The 22,847-nt window shown below is 43.1% G+C and overlaps 1 protein-coding gene across 1 annotated transcript in view; it reads left to right on the plus strand.

Annotated features, from left to right (window-relative positions):
* Nucleotides 1–428: 428 nt before the first annotated feature.
* Nucleotides 429–22,847, plus strand: part of hnrnpll (heterogeneous nuclear ribonucleoprotein L like) — a 35,303-nt gene continuing 12,884 nt past the window's right edge. The window contains exons 1-3 of the mRNA XM_088610584.1: nucleotides 429–850; nucleotides 18,900–19,018; nucleotides 21,001–21,238. Coding sequence (XP_088466710.1) covers nucleotides 653–850; nucleotides 18,900–19,018; nucleotides 21,001–21,238 — 555 coding nt within the window. The 5' untranslated portion in view covers nucleotides 429–652. The remainder of the gene's footprint in view (nucleotides 851–18,899; nucleotides 19,019–21,000; nucleotides 21,239–22,847) is intronic.

The raw sequence follows: 22,847 nt of genomic DNA on the forward strand, positions 1-22,847 counted from the left end.
CGTCTCTGCGCAATGTAGGCTCTGGGTAAATGTCTGAAGAGACGGGAGTCATGCTCTGGGGAGCAATTTAAATCTCTCTCCCAGACGATTTCCGCCGCTGCAAGGCACTTCAACTGCCAAGGGGTGGTAGTTGGTTTTTGAGACGTGAAGTCCCATCAAAGCGTCTGTTTTTGCCCCTGCATCGTCAACAGCAGCAGTAGTATCTTGCGCGCCTCGCATCTGTCAGACCTCCGCCAGCCTGAACGTCACTGACAGGGAGCCCGTGCTCGTGCCTGCTCAAGGGAGCCTTTCGGACCGGCCGCGTCGCCCCCCCCCCTCCGCCCCCTCGCCCGGGAGACAGGCACCCGCCTCGCCCAATCGGCGGCGGGCGCTGGCCGCGGCGAGGGCCCGCCCGGCCAATGAGAAGGCGGCGAGGGCGGGGCCGGGCTGGCAGAACTGCAATGTGAACAAAAGAGGGACGAAGCCGATGAGCAGAGCAGCCTCCGCACTTGGGTGACATTCGGCGTAGGTTGATGCACGGAGCCCGGCGAGCAGCAGAGGCGGTCCAGGCGACAGGTTTCCCAGAGGCGCTTTAGCAACTTTAAATAAAAATAGCCTATCGACGTGCGTGTGTCTGCGCGTCGGTTTTCCCGATCGCCAGCTCGGAGCTGCGATGTCCCTGCTTGAGGAATACGAGAGAGCGCCCAAGCGACTTAAGACGGGAGAGGTGGAGGAGGGCGAGGACCTGGAGGAGGGGGAGGACTCGGGTTCGGGATCCCCGGCTCTGCTAGGAGACGAGGAAGATGCGGCCGGGCCAGGTGCAGAAAAGAGGCCGCACTGGTCATCGGCGAAATACGGGTCCAGTCGGAGGGTGAGTTCGGAACCGGCTCGCCCGGCTCTCCAAATGAGGCTCTCGGGCGGCGCGGCGCGCTGTCAGGCGACATTATGTAACTTTGTGGAAAGTGGCTGAATGACAGCATTGCACGCATACAGACCTGAGCTTGAATGCGAGCTGCGTAGCCCCCTCCAGCTAAGTGGGTTAACTTCATCTCCACTTTGTGTATCGGGACAGAAACCGGCTGCCGTCCGCAGCGGAGTGTGCAAGAGCTGGATGCTGGTCCGGTTCCCTGCTTCGGTTTTTAGGATGAGCAGGTAGTTTAATGAGTGCGGAAAATACAAAGAGCATCAGATACAGGCAAAAAAAAATCGTACCACGGAGAGCGCAAAACGGTAGCTTGCTACCTGGCAGGATAATGAAACCAATGCGCAATGCTCAAATATATAAGTATATATCCCAGGGCGACGGTCTGGAGGAGCTGTTTTACGGCGAGCGGACTGGCTGCCGTGAAAGTGCGTCTGATGCTGTACTCATCAGCTTGACATTGATCAGACGATGAACACGGTACTAGCACTGCAACATCCGTGCCACGACTGTACGGTACATCCCCATCGGAGCGACAGGCTATGTGCAGTCGGGGAGATGGAATAAAAAAAAATCAGTTTTTCACTGCTCCATTACTACCGCCGCTCCTAACACTGGGATTGTATCTTGCAGAGTTGGAGCGTACGCGGAGGTTAACGTGTGTTTTATTTAATATTGTATTTCAACCGGAGAGAAGTGGCGTCCTTTACACTAGATCTTACCCAGCGGTGTGCCTTCTGCTCGGGTCAAGAAGAGAAAGCGGCGCAGGGTGGGAAAAAAACAACATCCTTTATACACTGGGGTTCTAAACAGGGCTTTAGAAATTTTAGCAAGTAGGGGAATTGTGCGTTTTAGGGTCTTTAAAAAATGTCTTTAGCAATTTGCGTGAGGTTGTGTGCAGTTCATCATCTCCACGGTGAGACTGCAGGAAGTAATAGTTTCACCATGTGCTGCAGAGAGTGAAGTTTGAAGACGGCTCGAATGTATTTTCAATGTCAAGGCGCACTACGCACCTGTGAATGCGTGCGAGGATCTGTTTCAGGAACTGCAAGCGAAGAGATAAAAAAAAACCCGACAACCCAGAACCCAGTGCGTGGGGAAAGAAAAAAAAAATCTCGGTGTAAATTTATGATGCAGTGAAAAGCACGTCATGAGTGATAACACGATTCCAAATAAAAGCTCGCTAGTATTTCAGCGCGGCTTTTGACGTGAGACATTGATCCTTGTGGAAGGCCGCATCATTAAACTGTTTCACCGGGATATTACGACATTTTCCACCTTGTGTTTGTTTTTTAAATCGCTGGCCCTGTTATCTTACATTTCTCCATCAAACGTCGTTATTTTTGAAACCGTATCCCCTGAAAGCGCATAAACCACTTTAAAAAAATCCATGCACATAATGTAATAGCGAGTGTGAAAGGAGTCTCTGAGTGCTCTGATGTTCCCGGACTAGCGAAATTAATAGGAAATGCTGTGATAGCCCAAAATGTATAACAAAACATTGTTATTGGGGTCTATCGACAGGTTTCAATTCTAGCAATGGCAAATTTGCTGCAGTGCCTCTTTGTATTTGTGTAGACTACGGATATATTTAATGTGCACTCATGTAACACTACAAGTAGCCATCTATAGCGGCAAGATGCACAAATTTTGCTGGCATAAAAGGCATTAATTGATTTTGCATTAATTGATTAATTGATTGACGTGTTGCACATTTTCTGCCATTTCTTGACACCTGACATCCATCCATTTTCTAACTGCTTCATCCAATGCAGTCACAGGGGGGCTGCAGTGTAATCCTGGCAAGCCACAGCCGCAAGGCAAGGTACACCCTGGGTGGGACACCAGTCCATCACAGGGCAGGCAGCCACAAACACTGACGCACACTCACACCAGGGCCAAGTTTTCCAGGAGCCAATTAACCTACCAAGATGGACTGTTGGAGGAAACCCTTGTGATCAAGAGGGGAACAGAGTCCACACAGACAGAAACCCCAGGTCCATTCTGGAATTGAACCCAGATCTCCAGTGCTGCCAGGCAGTAATGCTAGCCACTGCGTCGCTGTGCCGCTCTGAGCCCTGAAATCCCGGTTGAAATAATGCCGTGGTAATCCCCTTGTAAAACGAGCCTCTGATTTCTGTCGTGCTTACATTTGAATTATTCCTTATTGTAACGATTATACCCCCCGACGAGGAGAAAAAAAATGAAATCGATAAATATTAGTTACAGCTATGTCATCCATGTAATTCTCTTTTGAGTTACCCGGTAGCAGGTGGACCATGTGGATGCTTTTGAAAGAAGAAAAAGAAATTCTGGGCTTCAGTTCGCTGTTCTGCTATATCAGTCATCCAGTGTGTCTGTCCTATCTCATAATTAGTTTAAATCCGTTTTGATGGTGCACGATCGCTCTGTACCATCTTAGATTAATTGTGGGCCATAGCTTTAACAGTATTACTTAGAATAGTCCTGCACATTGCTTTTTTACATTTTACAAGCTGGGCAGGACGAATCGTATTCTATAGATCTCCGTTCTGTTGTCACTGAGGGAAAGCTTTGAATCCTCAGCTGTGAGCCCGACAGACCAGCTGCTGTACGGACAATACGGCGCTTTGTCACCTCTATCTTTCTGCAATTCAGTCCAGCTTTGCATACATTAAAAACCAAACCATGACCGCCAACAGGCGCCAGATACCCGGGCGATTTTAATTGCTGCAGGAAGGAGGAAAAAGGAGACAAAGTTTTAGTACAGTATGTGCTGTGATTATGGGGATCTTCTGGTACAAAAACACGATTTGACAAATTTGATCAAAGTGTACGTATCCATCAGCTCCAAACAAAAACCAAGACCAACAGGAGCATGTCCTGCAGGATCATTATTTATGTTCAGTTTGTCTGTTGGCTTTTCAGGGAAAAGAAAGAATATGACATGGTACCATATACGACAATGAATAAATGTGCACAATCATCATGGCATGAAAGACTTGGTACTTAAACTCTGTAAAGCCAACATTAATATAAAAACAGGAATAAATCAGTAGAAAAAAGGAAACATTATTTGTGCTGGCTATTTCAGGTCTAAATGTCCTGAGCCATGTTTCGATGTGCTGTTTGACAATCAGCATTTTGCTTTGTGGCCCTACCTCTCCTTTTGTGCTGCGGGCAGATTCAAGGTAGACCCACTTCCAGAACCACAGCTTGTTTTCTCCCAGCAGCCCAGAGCCGTTTGACTGCCTGTGCTCCAGATCTGGACCCTGCAAGGACACATCCTACATGGATATGCCTTCATGCTCGAGCCCAGTGCTTCAGTGCGCCTGCTATAAATAGGAAGAACATTTTTCTAAGAAATTAGGTATTGATTTTCTTTTTTTAATATTGTAGCCTAGAGGGAAGTTCTGAGTCACTGACCCTGGGAAAGCTCCGCTGTATCTGACAGGACTGAAAGTCACTGGATATTTGTTGTGGCTCTTACTCGTGATGCCATTCAGTAGGGACTAGATTGTTGTCTTTTATGTCTTTTAAGAAACAAACTTAGCAACCCTTGCTATGTATTTGCAGGTGTAGATGCTTTAATTTAAGTGGCACTCCCACTTGTGTGAGCCCTGCACATCTGTAATTTTGTGTTGCACTGGAATTTCTTATTTTCAGTTATTTTGTTCTGCTTTCTGTTTTAATATTTGTTCACTTTTACCTCCAAGGCTATGATGAGAGAATTCTACAGAGCACCCGCCAAAGGGTTTAAAATAGCAAAGGAAACTTGAGGTGACATCACCAAAAGCTGAATTCCGTTTAGAGTCCTCTTCCGACCCCAATTTCATTTTCTTATCACGGGCCTGTAAAAGAAGACGGACGATGGTCGGAAACCAGTTAATTTTAAACAGATACTAAAATTAGCACAGAAATGTTTCTAAGGTACTTTCCATGGTTTTGTGCACTATAGGTACGTTGTCAGATCCCTGCTCTGTTTTGTTAGAACTTAAATGCATATTTTTCAAGCAGCACTTGTGAGGTACTGAGGGCAGCAGGGTTCTTGAATTGTCACTGCAAGGTTTTCGGTACAAATCATAGCTGAGGCACTACTGTTGTGTGGCTTAGCAAGGTAATTCACCGAAACTGGGCCAGTAAAATACAGAAATATGTCTGTCTTAGTGTGATAACTGTGAGAAGTGTAGCCCCAAGACTCCCTTTACAACATAACATCTCTCTGCAGAAACTTTACAGTTTTATTGTGCCTCTGTGCAGACAATATGACCAAATGTCATTTCTGCATTGCATTGTTCAGCATTCCAGAATGTGTTCTAGCACATTTCTCCACAGCTGTTTGATTTTAAAAGCAAGCAAAAAATTGTAGCTTTGACCTGGAAAGACACTTTTTGAATTGCAAACCAAAAACACTGCTGGCAGCAAATATCTTGACAGGCACAGACAGTTGAAATTAAGCTGTAAACTTGTGTATGTGTGTTGTAAAAATGTGTATTGGCTCATCAGGTTTACTGTGGTTTTTACAGGAGGAAAAACAATATTAACAGTGCTGGCACAGTATTCTGTAGCAGTGGCTTCTCAGGAACTGACAGACTCATTAAGCAGCTTGACACAGTTCCTGCTACTTTGAATGACACTCAGCCCTTTCTTTCTCTGTAACCTTAAGATGTTTGCTTTTTCAAAGAAAGGTGTTTTTTTTTTCTTTTCTGCTCTTTAAAGTGGGTGGTATCTTTGCAGCTAATGTTGGACGTGTAGATTATATCTGTGCTTTTCTAAATGACTTTAGAGCTAGAATACAGAGAACAAAGCCCCAGTGACTTTGAATAAACTATTAAAGTTTTTTTTAGTTATTACCCTCCTCATTTTTTCATTCTTCTGAAGATTTCTTTCCCCCGGTATGTTTATTGTAGCTCGGTAATGTACATGTGTTAAATAAATGCTTGTTGATTTGTTTGTAACACATGCATTTTAGATTGTCTGATTTGTATCTCCTTTATTTTCTCTCTTTATCTCCACTACTGTCTAAATGCGGGTTTAAAATGCGCAATTTATGTTAACGTCTTTTCTAAAGCATTACCAGCTTTGTCAGTGAGCTTGGCTGTCTGCCTGATGTTCCAGCGAAGTAACGTGAATTGGGAATAAAATAAATGCAGTGCCGTGTCACTGTGGAATCATCAGAATTCAGAAGAATTCAAAATGAATGATTTAGCCCCTTTGAAGTTAAGGGTTGTGTTTGGTATTTTGACTTACTCAGCAGAGGATTTGTTATGGGCTGTTGATTTTTAAAATCGTTTTGCATTTGAAGATAGCTAGAAAGCGATGATTTGTTTCACCTTTGGTTTGGCGCCAAAGGGATTTTGATTTCTTTTCATTACGCAATCCGTCTCATATTTGTTTATTAATTCCATGAATAAAAAGGCAAATTATTGAAACATGGCTGGTTTAACGGACATTTTATAAATTGTTTCTCACCCCTTTTGTTTCTGTGTGCTGGAGGACTGGTGGCCAGGGCACAGTAAACAATCTTTCTAGTTTAGAGATGAGCAGAATTCCCTGGTTCAAGGGAATGCATACAGTACAGCTCTTTAGTGAAGTGTGAATATTTTGAACTGCTTTAATCTGTTGAAGACCTTAAACTAAAAATATTTAGCCAACGGCTTTAGCCAGTCCTTCCACAAGCTATCGGCAATAATTTAGAGAAATGTCTTGATTAATCACTAACCTTTCACAGTACAAAGCACATCGTAATGTGGGCGCTAATGGAGTAAATAATTGCTTTGCAGAACTGTTGCCCTGTGGAAGATGCTTTTTTCTCCAATGACTCGGATGGCTTTGATGAATCTCAAGAGAGGCCCCCTTTGGGTCTGGTTACTGTGGCCGATTGCCTTGGGCTTGTTTACTGTGTGGTCCATCCAAGCAGAAGAGAAGACTTTCAGAGCACACAGGTCCTGAAGAAGTGCAGCAAGGCAATATTAACAGCCACTCTGGTGGATTTTGTTTGAAAATATATGATGGCAACGGAGGTCTGGTTCTGCAAATAGACTATTACACCATTTGAACACAAGTGCCTCTCTTTCCGTTTTGCCCTGCAGTGTAAATGAACTGATGATTCATCCTCTACAGATGTCTCCAAAATCACAGAGGAGAGAAAAGCTTTTAAGATACAATAACAAAGGACAGGACTGGCTTTAGATCCGTTTGTCCCTCCAAAATATATATATTAGTAGGAACGGCTTTTCAGAGTGGAAGATGAACACATTTGGAGGGTTATTTTGACATTTCCTCTTTCTTTTAAGTGATAAGGTACTCTTCTGATTTTTTTTAACATAAATTATCAGGCCACAGCATATGAAGTGAGCCACTAAGTCAAGAAAAGTCATTGAAATGTAATGAGGCAGCTTCATCATCTGTGATTTAGGAAGCGATTCTTGCCTCCTTGAATGCGGACTTGGCTGCGACAGAGGCCTGTGTTTATGGAGCATTTTGAACTGGCTTAGATGTTAAACGTGCCCCAGGGTTTTTGCGGGCTGGTGTTGCTATGAACTGTTGTGTCTTTTTCCAGAAATATCTTAAGCACGGAAAAGATAGCACCACTCCCCCAAGTCTGCTGTGTGCGCTCAGAGCATTAGTAATAAGCCCCTTTGGAAATTTGTCCTTACACGTTGTCTAGACTGGATTCGGTCGCAGCTGGGGATCGGAGCTAAAATTCCCCAGTCTTCAGAAGCAGTTCGGCAGTCCGACTTATTTATGTGTGTGCTTCTGTTGCAGAAGTTTATTATTAGCCAACATTGAAGAGCGAGCACTGTGAGACTGTGTTGGTTAAAGCATAATTGAGCTGTATAGTTTGACTTGATGTTGATGTTGTAGTAGTCTTAACATTGACAAAGTGTGAAACATTCGAAATGTTAAGCTTTGACGTCCTGTCTTTTCCAGATGGTCATAAACACGGCTCGGTCAGGCTGCTAATGAAAACACTTTCTTGGCAGAAGAATTGTTTGAGTGCAAATGGGGCAGGCAGCCTGCTAGATCAAGTGTCACATTTAGGGTGTCCGTTCTAAAAACTTCAGTGCTTCTGACTCGCAGCCCCTGGGTCCCAGGTTTGATTCTGGATTTAGGGGCACTCTGTGTGGAGTTTGCATGTTCTGGGTTTGTCCGCATGGGTTTCCCCCATGATAATTTATATCTCTAAACTGTGATTTTGTGTATGCATGCATGTTCAGTGCCGGTCAGGTATCCTCTCCAGAGTGCAAGCCCACCTTGCACCCGATGCCAGTATCTCAGAGATAGGCTCGTAGATCCCAGGAATGGGAATCATTATTAGAATGGCTTTCTGATAATGGATGGACGGAACAACTGTGGATTTATTAGTGAACAGATTCTCCTGAACATTGAATGTTACAGTCTTTAAAACGTGAGTCATGAGTCAAGTCATGCTCTTAACGTTAGACCTGATTCAGGGTGTCTTACTCTGCCCGACACCTGACTCCACACAGCAGGCGATAGAGCCTGCCTTTCGTGTGCTACACTGCGTCTGAGGAACATGTAGCCCAAACAGAGACTCTGCAACCGGTGACATTTTCAAAACCTGTCTTTTTGCTGAAGCTTTCAGTGTGTAATTGTGCTGTATTCTTGGTTTCACTAAAAGAGTGCCAGTAGTTATACAGAAGCACTCAGCGCTTGACAGTGGTTGAGTACTGTTTGCGTCCTTTGCCAAATCTGAATATTACATCATTTTTATGGTGCATTGAAAATGCTGTTGACTCTGGGCCTTTTCGGCCTTCTCAGTTCTGTGCCAAGCTCACTGGCTCTTTCCTTTAAAGGAGTCATCAACGATTGGTGAATCGCACAAAACTACAAAAACAGGACTTGTGCTAATGCTGAGAGAAAGCAAATTGACGTGAAAGTTAGCAGGACGAAATTGAAGTCCTGATGCCGATCGCAAAGCTAGGCTTTTAAAAGTAAAAAATTACTTTTAAAAGTAAATCATATATCATGATTTAGTTTTAGGTTTGCTCAGTGTAGTATAACTTTGTAAAAAAACACACAGACAATCTGTGTTTTTTGGGTGCGTTATAGAATGGCAAAGTATTTGTTTTTTTTAAAATTTTACTACTGCTGTTCTGAGTCAGTGACCCAAAACATGATTGTTTTAAATCAGAACTTGTTTTATTTTTGTATTTGTCTGTTTTCTGTTTACAAGATAGCCCTATTTTGTACTATGTGTTCTGTATTGAATCACCAGTAAGTTAACCTGACAACTGCTTGGAATAAAGTCTGTTGGAAATTAATGCTTGCTGTTCTGTATTATATATGGTAATCATGATAAATCAGGGAGTTGGATTTTAGCACTTTTCATATGTGAATTTTGGTTTTAATTGGTATATATAAAGTAGAAGTGAATTATTCTGGCTTTTTAAAATACAATGTTCAGCGTTCTTAAATGTTTATTTGAAAGCGTTTATACATGTATTCCATTAATACACTAGAGTACCCCTGGAGAGTGGTACTGCACAGCCCAGGATAGTGCGGAGATGTAGTTAATTTCCTTCAGCAATCTGCTGGCTGCTTAAACTGCCCACTGCAGGACTGCTTTAAGTCACGATTTGCAGGCTCAGTCTCAAACCGTGAGGCATTAATTCTGCAAATTAAAATGGTTTGGATTAACTTCATACCTCATTTGTTACTGCGTCGGGAATGGGTTTATTAGGATTTTTTCTGTCCTTTTGTTGAAACATTTTTTTTCTCAATAATTTGGTGATGGGTTTGTACATGTATACATTTAATCTGAATTTTAGGGCTTTTCAAATGTGCGCACAGTATATACAGTACAGTACGCTTGTCTTCGGCATGCTGTGTTGCAGGATCCTCAAAATATCGTATATACTGTAGGATTAATCTCTGATCATGTTTTTAGATGCATTTTTAATCTCCAGGCACCTCAAAGTGCTTTGAATACAGGAGGGATCCCATTTACACTAAATCAACACCTGCACGATGCCCAGCAGCTGGTCTGGCACCAGCAGCCCAACACAGGAGCAGATCAGTGGAGATGTTAGAAACTGCTGCAGCTGAATTAAGGGGGAACGGTAGATAGATAGGCCAGATTGTGCAGGCCCAGAACACCAGTTACCCTGAAGACCAAAGGTTAACAACAGTGACATGGGATTTTTAATGACCAAATAGTCAGGGTCTCAGGTTAACGTCTCATCGGGGGACAAGATAATATTACTGAGAGACGGTGCAAGATCAACATATTTGAAAAGTGATAATAAGCTTTTTAGGTGCTTTTGCACAGATTGTAAAAAAAAATATATTTTAAAATACAAACTTTTTGAAACCACAAAAAGCACTGTCTGACAGGGCGTCCTGCATTTCGACCTTCAACATGTGAAGCTAAACTACAGTATTTGTGGCAATATATGAAATTTTGTTTTGCAAGGTGGAATGATTTTAGGTTCTGGTTTATAGTGTAGGAAAAGGGAAGGCCAACTAATTTCCACGAAGGAGAAATTGTAGAGTATAGTACTGGACTGGAACTATAATGTGTTTACACTGCTTTGCATGAAAGAAAAGACATTGTCTGAATACATAGTAGTCACAATAGACATAATAAAAAGCTTTTTTGCTTGCTGTAGTACAGGAGTGAAATTTGAGGCAGTTCTGGAGTCATCATCATTAGAGGCACCTGGGCTGCAGAGCAATGCTACCAAGGAGGTTAAGTAACTGAGAATGCAGAGAGATTCCTGTGTTCCCCATGCTTGTCAATGACTCAGTTCACCTGTCCTGTGACCCATCTCCAGGTAATTCCCATCTTCCCTTAATAAAGTCCTTAATTTACTAACCAGAGCAACCTCAGACCCGCCTTTCTGTCTCTGCCTCGACTTTGAACTGCTGTGTATGAGCTGGCTCAGTAAGATAATCAAATGACAGGTTGTTTAGGCCTGTCTGTTAATGATTTATTTAAAAGCTGTTTTTATTGTATAGATCTCAAGCCATATTGTAGTGTACCTGTGGGCTACAGTAGCTTTCTACAGCATTCTATGTGTTTTTCCTTGGTTTAGAGGAAAACTCTATAGCTGTGCCATGTTTTAGTAGATACTGTATAACATTAGCTCAGTGGGTTCTCTGGGAGAGCAGTCCAGCTTTCTGACGGTCTTGTGTTACGGAACTGTGCGGCGCTGCAGAATTAATGTGGCGTGCTAATGTATTGTCGCACAATGGATAGTTCTGTGTGAAGTGCTCACATGAATTTCAAAGCCTCTTTCCGTATACTTTGTCATAATTGAGTTCAGCATGGGAGAATTAAGGAGCAGTGTGCCTAATGTTTGAGACAATGCCTTGTCTGCCCTGGTCAAGTGTCTGTAACCAAAAACATTTATTATATTGCAAGGAAGTTAAGCAGATCTGTTTAAATTTAAACACTGATTACATGAGGTGGATAATGAATATTACAGGAATCTTGCATGCCGAACTTACTCTAACAATTTCTTATAACAATTGAAAACGACTTATATTGCTTTTGAGGGAGGAAGAGTTTGTTACTGAATTATGTGTAATTGGCAGGACCTCTTCTGCAAAGTACTGTAAGTGCACCCTCGTCGTCGGTGTACTGTGTGCTCTGCCCTTGTGATCTGAGATGACTACAGTGTACTGTACTGTACATTTGCACAACACAAGAAAGTGGGGTTGCTGCTATACAGTTCTGCATTTCAGTATACGGGCAGTATCACGTAATTCTGATCCCTGCTAAGGAGCTCATAATAGAAGAAGACGGAGTGCTGTGGAAAACAAGACATGCAGGGATTCACCTCCCCCTTGGGTGAAGTCTGAACTCCATTGGAAACCTTGTCTTTAGAAATCAGTTTCATTGTCTCCTGATTTCAAATGGATCTGTCTCTGAGCACTGTTCATTCTTATTTTTTGCCTCCCACTTGACTGTATTGCAGCTGCCTTCCTTCAGGCGGCTTTGTGTTCAGATGTAGTTTGCATTGAGTGACTGTGCCCCCCCGCCCAGAGCACCAGTTCTGCGTATTTATGCCGTGTTCCTCTCAACAGCGTCATCCCTGATGGGAAAGGGTCCTCGCTTGCTTTGCGGTGCCCTCGCAGGCAGCTGTGGTCCGCATTTTCACCCGTCTCGTGCAGCTCGTCTCCCAGTCTCACACATCTGGGCCTTGGGGCTTTGTTTTTAGGCCTGCCTCTGCATCACACGGGTGTAAAACACCTCTGGCCTGTTTCTGTAGCGCCGCAGAGGAATGTGCCAGCGGTGTCTCGTCTCTGTGGCCATCCGACAGCAGAAAGAAGAACCCCATAAAACCCGGTAGTTAAGATCCTGGATTATTCAAGTAAACCTGAATAACACACGGCTCAGCAAGCCTGATCTGTTTTGTAGCCTAACACTGCAAAGATCTGGGCGTACATGCAAGTCGCTTTGTAGAAAAACAGGTGTAGTGTGATATTCAGCACAGGATCCAGAGGTGCAGAAGTATGCCTGTTCTCGCAGGGGTGGAGACTAATTGGTGTAGTTGAGATAGTTGGAGCCCCTGAAGCTGGTTTTGAGCCATTCAGAGAACATTCCCAAAGGGCTGTTGAGGGTGGGGGCTATACCCCCAGCTAGAGTCCACAAAATGTGTCCCCCAGGGGATGTGTTTTATCCCCTGTCTGGGGCCATGACACACAGTGCGGCCCGACTCCGGTGCTTCCAAAAATACTGGATTATGGTCAGGCTGGAGGCTGAGCCGTCATGTCTTGTCTTGATGTTTTACATTTCTGTGGTACACGGATCTGCCTGAACCTGATGGCTGTCGAGCACGTTTTAACTGCTCGTGCTGTTTCCATTCTGTACGAGTTCAGCGAGCGTTATCGTATGTAAATCTTTCTCCTTGCAGGCTGGAACATATTCAGAGACTACGAAGATTTTATAGATAAGCCACAGGCTTTCTTGTAAACAGCCAGTAACCGAATGCTTTACAGTTCACTGCTCCCATGGGGACGATGGTGTAACGGCGGAGAGGGGCAGCTGAGACGTTCAGCGCAGGGTCTGAAGCCTCGTGTTGATATTGCTTCGCGGCCCCGTGATTAATGTTTCCATCCTGGGCACAGTCTGATAGAACATAAGATCAATATAATACAGACTTAGTCAAGGGACTTAATGTTTCTTATTTAAAACCAGATTTCATTAGGAATAACAACACCCAAGAATTAAGTGTATCGAAAGGATAATGAAGTGTTGAGTGAAAATTTGGCTGAACCTGCTTGGCTGAGGGCCTCCTGGCCAGGGGGTGAGGAGGCTGGGACCCCCTGCAGCTGCAGAGGTGGAGATGGGCTGGAGGTACAGTATGTGAAGGAGAGAAGGGGATAATGCACAGTATTTTTACTGTTTTAGTAGAGGAAATGACGTCAGGAGTGATTGCAAATTACAGACAGCTGAGTTTAGTTACAAACTCTATTTAATTTCTGTTATTGTATTAGGAGAGTGATGGGACTTGTTATCAAAACTCTTATAACTAACAACATTTAGGTAAGAATGTTGCAGTCCAAAATATTTTCCTAGGTATTGTACATATTTTCTACATTTGCATGAATAAGTTACCTATAAAGATCATTGGATGATGTTGAACTGTATCGAAATCTTAGCGTGACAGTGGTAATGAAAGGTGAAGGTAGTACAAAGAACAGTGTTCTGAATGTAATCAGTGTTGCTTTCTTTCTGCCCGAGTTCAACTGAAGCACTGAAGACGTCTTGGACTTGATGGCGTGAGGCCTGTTGGTGTGCACGTGGATGTCACTCTGCGTGCTTTGTGGTTCAGCAATGATGCTCTTAAGGGCCGAGCACAGGAAGTGGTGTGCAATATTAACATGTAGAGTTCCACAAGGAAATCTCAGATGAGAAAAATGCTATCCAGCTGTTGGTATCGCTACCTTGCTCTTAACTAAATGCGATAGTCAAAGTTGCAAGTATATGTTTTAGGAACAGTTAAAGGTTGAAAAGTAGAAAGCATTTAGTCTGTTCAGCCTGCTTCAGTTGTGGGCCTTTTGCTTTAAGGCATAGAAATAACTTTCCCTCATTCCCTTGCAACTAACGCACACCGACTCAGCTCCTGTCTCCAGCCTCACTGTATGTCTTATTTGTAAATCATTTCAGAGTGGGGCAACATCAAGGCATGAAAGTGGCAAGACAGAGTCCTATGATTCTTTTTGATCAGGTAGACGTTAGCCTGGGGATTGATCATGTGATTTTGCGGCTTTTTATCAAGCCTATTCATTCCAGGGTTAACCAGCGTGCATGTTTGATTTTCATGTCGACTTGCGATGTTGATGAGCTTGATTTGGACATGTCTAAGTCAGGCGATCGCGGTGGGTGGTGGGGCTGAATCGTATCTCTCCTCGAGGCCAACAAACGGAAATCCACACAAATTAGGGGCCTGGGTTTTCATTCTCGTCCCCATCCTTTGCTGAGTAGAAATTCTCCTGAAATGTATTCCGCTTTTACAGGATGTTGTGCTTAGGTTCCTGAAAGGGGCGGCTGGAAATGAAAACAGAACATCCGAAGACAGAGGTTTTGGTCCCACGGGCTGAAGCCCGAGAAGTAAAAAACACCCGGGGACAGGATAGGCTTCCAGTCTCGGCCATCCCTCGCTCTCCCTTCCGTGTCCTGGCTGCACGAGGGAGGCCAGCGCCTTCCTCATTTCTTACTGGATGTGGTGTCGCTGCACCCGGGCGTGACCTTTTCACCACTTGGCCTACATCTTCTGAGCCACTCCTTAAATGTCACCTGCTTGCTAAAAATAACCGGAGGGTCTCCTTATCTTGCCACGCACGAGCCCTCCGTGCCCTTCCAAATACGAAACAACCCTTCTTTGTCTGTGCAAGAGATGACGATGTTTCTGCTTTGCACGCCTCGCAAACACGGTTTCTTGGCGGTTTTTGTGACGCTGAAACCAGATACAAAGCTCTTGCCTTAGCAAGTTGTAGGGAGCTCACGGTACATGACTGTAGTTAAAATGAGCCTGCTTTGAAGTTCACCTTAATTTAACGTGCGAAGATTTGTACGTTTATCCCTCCCAGCTTTTTTGTTTTAGAAAAGCCTGTGATATATATTTTTTTTACAAAACGGCGTCGTGTTCTTTTGTTTTCCGACCGCATAAGTGGGCGATGCAAGCTCCAGAGTGCAAACCTGCAATGAGCAGATATCCTAGCACTCTGAGAAAAGCGGATGTTTCCGTTTCAAGAATGAACAATTTAACAGCAGTCTCATCGCTTTTCAAAGATATTAACTTTGCGATGATGCTCTAAGAAAGTACATGGGGATCCATTTTGCAAAAAAGTAACTGACAAATCATTTCGGGTCACACACCCTTAACCTTTAGTATGGCCACGTTTTGTATAGTTCTCCAGGTAACTGCCTTTGTGGGACTCAGGGGCATACTGACTGCAGCTTTGTTATAGGGACATCAACTGTAAGATGTGCACTTTTCCCTCACTGATGTATTAATCAGCTCTACCGTGCCTTTAATGTCTTTGATATTGCAAAACTGCATCAAACCCTGAGCCCTTACAGAATGCAGAACTGTCAAACACTAAAAAACGTTTTGCTGTGTTCTTTCATCTTAGTGATCCTCATTTCTGTATCTACAAGCTCAAACACACCCAGATTCTTTGAGGTTCTGCTTTGTCAGGATTTATGTGGTTTCTTCCAAATCACTGTGGATAAGATACTAAAAAAGATAAGAAACGTTTTTTTAAGTGAGGTGTGTAGCTATGGAATTAATTTGCTCCCATTTAAAGAGTTTTCTTATTCTTGGATAATTCATCAGCTGCATTTTTTCTTAAATGAAGATGGATCTAAAACATGTCCATTAGGTTTTCCTTCCAATGCAGTGTGAGAAAGAATTAATCTGCATTAAGAAGCATAAGAATCAGAGAGCTGGGTAACCCTTTTTAGATGATCTTGGTGCGAACACCTTCACTGATGAAACCCAGGAAGGGGATTAGACATACATGCTTTTAGCTCACGTGATTTCTTGTCCTTTGTCACATAAATACAAAATCGCATGTCTCAGAAAATTCCATGGTTGCTATGGCGACGCAGCGTTGCCGTGGCGTTGATCTGTGTGAGTTGCCGTCGAGTGGCTTAAACTGAATCACGTCGTTTGACACTTACTGTGAAGTTCTCACCACCTCTGGCCATGTGATCAAAAGTGTTTGTCCGGTGCACAGGGCTGCCCAACGTGCACGTGGTGCAGAGAGCTGAGGGAGCCTTGTTTTTCTGAGAACCCGGCTTTCAGTTCTCTGCCAGTGGGCAAGCAGAGTGATCTTAGTCTGGCAGTGGTGGTCTCAGTGAAGAAGACTGCCCCCCCAGATCGCATTGTGCTTGCAGACATGCGCAGGACCAAAAGGCTTGCCTGGCTGGGCGTTTCAGCTGGTGTCAGCTCTGCATTCGTGAGTCCTGGGAAAAAACTCCTAGTAGGCCACACTATGGACTGGGCAAAGTGGATGTTTCTTTCATTTGGCAAGTGCTCGTGCCTGTTTGTGCATGTCTTCTTCCTTGCTATTGAGCAGTTATGGGATCCCTCAGAAGAATAAATAAAAAACGAGAGGAGACTGTTCGACCCATCTATCTATCTATCTATCTATTTATTTATTGCTAATTAGTAGCTAACTGACCTGATGGTCTTATCCAGACTTTTCTTGTCTGAAGCTAGGACATCAGCTTCAGCAACATAGCTGGGTGTGTTCCGCTTGGGTTAAGAAGTGCCCCCTATTCCCATTATAAATGCAATCCCACATGTTATCTCATTTCTTCATCTGGTTTGTCTTCCACTGCTCATTCTGAAGAAAAAAAGCTGGCTGGACTTTTGTCAGGGTCTTTAAGGATTTTGAATACTTGGTATGAGGTCCCCTCTTAGGCTTCTCCATTCACAGAAGGCTGAGTTCATCCAGCCTTCAGAACTATCATTATCTTTTCAGCAGTGACCCAAACTGTGCACAACTGGACCCAGTTTTCGGGCGGTGGCTCTGTGCTGTGCAGTCAGTGGAAGTGTAATGTAATGTATGCCCCCTGCATTAAAAGCTTTGGTTTCCCTTTTGCGCGCTGAAGGTGTATCTCGGCTCGTGTTAACAGCGCACAAGATGAATCGAGTTTCCAGAGCCTTGTCTTCCACACGGCTTGCATGTGTGGGTGATGAACTGCCCTTCCTCATTCCTTCTTCCTGTGTTTGTGAGCACAAACACGCCAAATTCTCAAGTTCTGATTTGACTGGATTTATGTGGTTACGCCTGAATCGCTGTGAATAAGATAAGACACATTCATATACGAGGTGCCAATATGTAGAATGAAGTTGCCGTCATTTTTTAACGGCAATTTTCTTAGTCTTATTTGGTATCTGCATCTGAAATGCGTTTTTCAAAAGCTTATTGGCATCTTGAGATGTATTTCTCAGCCTCAGAATTCTGCTGAAAAATGTCATGTGTGCTAAGCATCCAGTTACAACAGAGTTACAAGTACAAATAAAATAAGCTTTGCTATTGTACTATGGTATATATTCCAGATTGTGTATCTGCACCAGCTAAAATATTGTGGTATATATATTTTAGGTACAGTTTTTATCACTCTGGTTTGCTGTATTTTTGTCACCATTTCCTCTTGTGTGTTGTTTTCTGAAGATTGGGGAGGTTTGGAAACCTTCCACAGAGTTAGCATTCATACTGTACCTAGGTGAAATGTAATAAATTGGTGTATGATAGTCCTGGAATGTTTGTACTGTGCTGGAGATTTGGGGAAAAAAGTCTTAGTTTCTTTTTCAAATAACAACTCCGGGCACCACGGATACATTTATATTCTTGGCTCAGAGCTTCCCGATCCTGTGCTAGAATTACCTTAAAGAGAGCAGCTCCTCCTGCAGTTCTGTGTGGCTGCCAAAGTGCTGGGTGGTTTTTTAATGAACAGTCAGTTCATGGTAGTACAGAGCTTTACAGGAACCAGAGCTCTATTGTGACAGAATTGGTAGGTTTGACATGGTATTCTGAATGGGCTTCAGGCTCTTCAAGTGAAGTTTCTTGGACTCCAGCAGAGCAGAATTGCAGTTACTGACATTTAAGGTAACAAAAGGCCTACAGGAATGTGTCTGTCCTAGTCGCAGACAGCAGTTCTATTAACCTTAGCTCATTTCTGATGACTGCAGGCTGTAGGCCTACATATCCATTTCAGGAAATGGACGTGCAGTATGTGCCATTTAAAAGAAAATAAAACCGAAAACTCCATATACTGTACATATTTCTTCGTTGTGTCTGTAAATACTTTAATTCTCTTACTTGCTTTAGAACCAGTGATTGTATAATTTTGTGATGGCTATTTTTGACACGTTAAATAAGCATCACATTTGCTGCATAGTGTCGTGGGAGATCTCCTTTCAAAGTCGCTGACTAAAAACTGCTCGGTGAAATGATTCTTAGCTGCATCTTCCCTTCAGTTTCTTTTGAAGGTTTAGAAAAAGAAAATGGGCCTTACAGGCTTTGCTTTTTGAAACAAGGTATGGTGCCAAAGATTTCCCTCCTAGATCTTGAATGTATTTTAATAAAAGTTAGTTTATATTTGTTATTGCTGCAGTAAATAAAAAAGCCTTCAGTGGGTTCAGCCTATCAGTCATTCATTCTTTTTAGAACTGTTTGTTTTTTGGTTATGCTGAGGTTGTGCTATTTCTCCTGTAGCACTTAAATAAGAATAGGGAAGATCGTGCAGGATAAATGTCCTTTGGCTTTGTTGCGTTTACTTTAGAAAGTTTAAAAGGGTGTTGTGGACACTGTTACGGCATTTTACAGCTGTCAGAAGGAAACACTGGAAGGACTATATTCAAGATAATCCTGGGGGCGATCAAGTCGATCAATAACGGGGCGCTTGTACTGTCCGAGTCAGAAATGTGCATTTTCTTGGGGGCGTTGCTCCCCCTTGGCTGCGCGGACAGGTGTCCGGTCCCCGCCGGGTCCCGACTGACCTCTGGGCCGCTGTGTCTTCTGCCCGCAGGACGACGGGGACGATGCCCACCGGATCGCCCCCTCTCCCGTGGTGCACGTGCGCGGGCTGTGCGAGTCGGTGGTGGAGGCCGACCTGGTGGAGGCCCTGGAGAAGTTTGGGACAATATGGTAAGACGACGGTTTGGTTGGCATCTTCACGTTGCTTTCGGCTTTCGTGAGCTGTGAACCCTGGCAAACCCCCCAAAAAACATGACAAAAAACTTCAGTGACGGTTTCTGAAGAATTATATCAATGCTTGGGTGTGGCCTGTGGTTTGGAAATGAGGGAAACCACTTAAAATAGGCTGGTTTATTACACATCTAATTACAATTTAATAGATATGATATAACTAAATCTGCTGTGTTATAACCAAAATAAAAATGTAAGAAATACAAGAAATACATAGGATTCCTTTTTTTAAAATACATTTTCAATCCTCTAATGGCTTATCAAAAAGTACAGAAAAATATCGTGCGCATATGGCACTAAATGACATATATTCAAAGATTTTTTTTTCTAGGATCTAAATTAAGCCTTTCAGTAGTTTAAATTGAACTCTTTTTAGCACAGTATAGAAATCAGCATTCAGAGTTTTCATGGCAATTATACCTCCAAGCATTTTCTTAACCTAATTATTTTTTTTTCAAGTGCAGCACAGAAGAATGTTTTCTGCAGCTTTCTTTCATTTCATTTTTTTAATCGCTGTGATCAAGAGTGCATACTTTTGAGGTCACAGCAGATTGTGCTAGATAACCATTATTTTGCACTGCGTCTTTTTTGATACCCTGAAGTATTTTTTCTGTGTTGCTACTGTGTATTTGTACTTCTTTAAAGAAAGGCATTTGCTTATTTTAAATAAATGCATAAAGTGCTTAAAACTGGAAGGATGGGTGTTGTTTTAAATAATAGTCCTACAGAGCATTCTGGTTTATATAACTGGAAGATAAAGGTCTCATACTCTTGTGCCTCTTTAATTTTTTTCTTGTTTCTGATCTAGACTACGTATTCAAATGACTCAATTGAACATCAGTTCCAATGTCTGACAATCTCTTTAATTAATGACAAGCCTTCTCTTTTTCGTTTTGACACAGTGCTTCAGAGAATGTCGCTGAAGTTTGTTGCAGATTTTTTTATTTGCAAGAATTTACTCTTCACGACAGTAGATTAGAATGTTAACTATTTTACCCTAACACAGGAAGTCTACACGTTATTTATAGGTAACACGGGGCAACATCCAGGTCTTGTTTCTAGAACGACCAGAACTTTTTTCCATGTTTATTATTTTCTCACAACAGAATAAAATACAGTGGCTGTGTGGTTCAAGTGAAGGATGACCTGACTGTGTGTGCTGCAGGTTATGGATTACTAGGGGGTGCTGTGGTGTGCTGTGGCAGTGTAGCGCTGTTTATAAGCAGGTCTCGGTAAACAGACACACAGATGCAGCAAGGTAAGAAACAGTGCACCCTACTTTAGAGCGTGAGGGAAAACAAACCGGAAGACCACAAAACAACAGAAAATATCTTTAGCGGTGCTCTAACTGTACTGCTTTCTCCATTCTTTAAATATAAATAGGCAGCTTCACTCTCAGCACTAAAACAAAATTCTGCCAAAAATAAAAACTCATGCTTCAAACTTTTTTTGTCTATTGGCCATCTCCTCACTGCTCTGCTCCCATGTCCCAGTGTTGCAGTGCATAACAGAGGCTCTGCTCTTTATCTAAAGAGCAGAGGTCAACAGCCGACTGGTAGGCACTGCTTCCTGGGTTTTAAGAATTGGAGGGAGACAATTGGTCAGGTGACGGAGGATGGCAGATCATTCTCTGCAGCTGCTGCTTGGGAAATGTAGTTCAGACAAGCATCTCCCTCTTGTCTTCGTCTCCCATCCTCTTACCAGCTTTAAAACCATTTAAAATAAGCTCCGCAAATGCAGCCAGAGACAAGCTACAGATTTTACGGATGGAGGGAAAGAGTTAATCATACAAAATGATATTGTATACCCTGTCACCTTTGAAGATGGCTGCTCACTTTCTGGTATAACGCCTGTGAAGTGCAGTCTACCTTGTGAAGGAAACGGGAGTCAGCAGGCCGCCTCTTCTCGTTTTGGTTTTCCAGCTATGTGATGATGATGCCCTTCAAGCGGCAGGCCCTGGTGGAGTTCGAGGGCCTGGAGAGCGCCGATAAGTGTGTCGCCTGTGGAGCCAACGAGGCCGTCTACATCGCGGGGCAGCAGGCCTTCTTCAACTACTCCACCAGCAAGAGGATCACCAGGCCCACGAACTCCGACAACCCCAACAGCGGCAACAAGGTGCTGCTGCTGTCCATCCAGAACCCGCTGTACCCCATCACGACGGTAAGGAGATTTGCGGTCTGCTCCCACTTTTTGGGAGCGGATTCCGACTTAGAAGTGTTCAGCCCTTATCTCATAGTTTTGCAGCCGAGCGCAGACACCCCGTGTGTTAACCTCAGCCAAGCGCAGACACCCCATGTGTGAACCGTATTGGAAGAATCGGCATGCTGCACTTGAACTAAGGCTAGCTAAAGAGGATGACATTTTTAGCAACGGAGCGAGTTTTCAAAGACCAGCCTCCTGGCCTTCTGGTCTGGCCTTCTTTTATATCCTAAATTGTCATATTGAAATGTCTCCTATGCAGAGGTGAAAAACATCCAGGAGGGTAGGTGTTCCAGTTTTTTTTTTGCATGGCTTTAAGAAACGTTCACATTGGTAAACCAGTTGATTAAAACTGTTAAGATCTTTCTGAAAAAAAAACTAAAATAACGTTTTGTTTTTCTTTTGGAACAATCAAAAACATACGCTTTGGTTGAAAACTCTGCAGAGCAGAAGGCTCTGAGTGCTTTGTTAGTGGAAAAGTCATTTCGAAATGAAAAAACAAAAGTGAAAACCTTGAGTGACAAATCAGAAATGCAGGATTTGAATGGTCCATTTCTTGCTGTGAAACCACAGATATGTTTGTGTGATCACTCAACCATATTTTTATCGTTTGTTTTTCCTGTTTTCAGAAATAATTCTTGTTCACGTTGATAACATTTCTTGTGATTCCTCTGACAAGAACAGCACTCAACAGCCCCTGAGTTTAGGAACAAATAAACATTTATTCCATGCTGGAAAGTGAAGAAAAGAAACACAACATTTAGGCTGTGGAGCCTTCTTCACCTGAAGGGCCTACATAGCTACCCACTTGAACTACTTCAGCCCCTATGTTTAGATTCAAATTCCAAAAAAACTAAACTTAGTGACAATGGAGTATGATACAGTGAAATGTGAAGATACCTTGCACTACTGCAATGCCTCTTCTTTTAAACTATTCAATATACATTATTTAGGTCTGTCACATTCATGTGTAAGTGTAGGCATGTAACATTGTTTCTTCTAACACATACTTAAGTCAAAAGTACAAATTCTGCACATATTATCTTCAGGAAACATGCCATGATCTTAATCTCACATAACTGCAGGATATGCCTATATACAGTACTGTATACTGTAAATCTATACTGCACCATTTTTACAAAGACGTTTTCCCCAAAAAAATTATACATGAAGCAGTCTGTGACCACTCTTAAGAAAAGAAGAGCACAACAGTGTGCCTGTAGATGCCAACGATTGAATTTAATTAAGTACAGGAGGTGGAGAGCAGGGAACTCCCCCACTTCGCACTATGCTGATTAGCCCAACAATTACATCAATTGTAACTCTCTGTCATGAGATTCATCTCTTACATGCATAGAGCCCTTGTGCAGATATGGGGCTTGTGTAGCCCTAGTGTTTTGTCTTGAAGTAGATTTCTGCAGATTGTGGGGACAGATTCTGACAGAACTGTTTTGTATAAATATGTCTCTGCCCCACAGTTTTACAGCACGTTACATTTCACCACGCCGTGGCTCATTAGATCTAGTGCTCTGGATCAGCATAGTCAATTCACGGCAGAATTAATGCAAAC

The sequence above is a fragment of the Lepisosteus platostomus genome, chromosome 17 (assembly GCF_059453375.1).
Source record: "Lepisosteus platostomus isolate fLepPlt1 chromosome 17, fLepPlt1.hap1, whole genome shotgun sequence".
NCBI classification, from domain to species: Eukaryota; Metazoa; Chordata; class Actinopteri; order Semionotiformes; family Lepisosteidae; genus Lepisosteus; species Lepisosteus platostomus.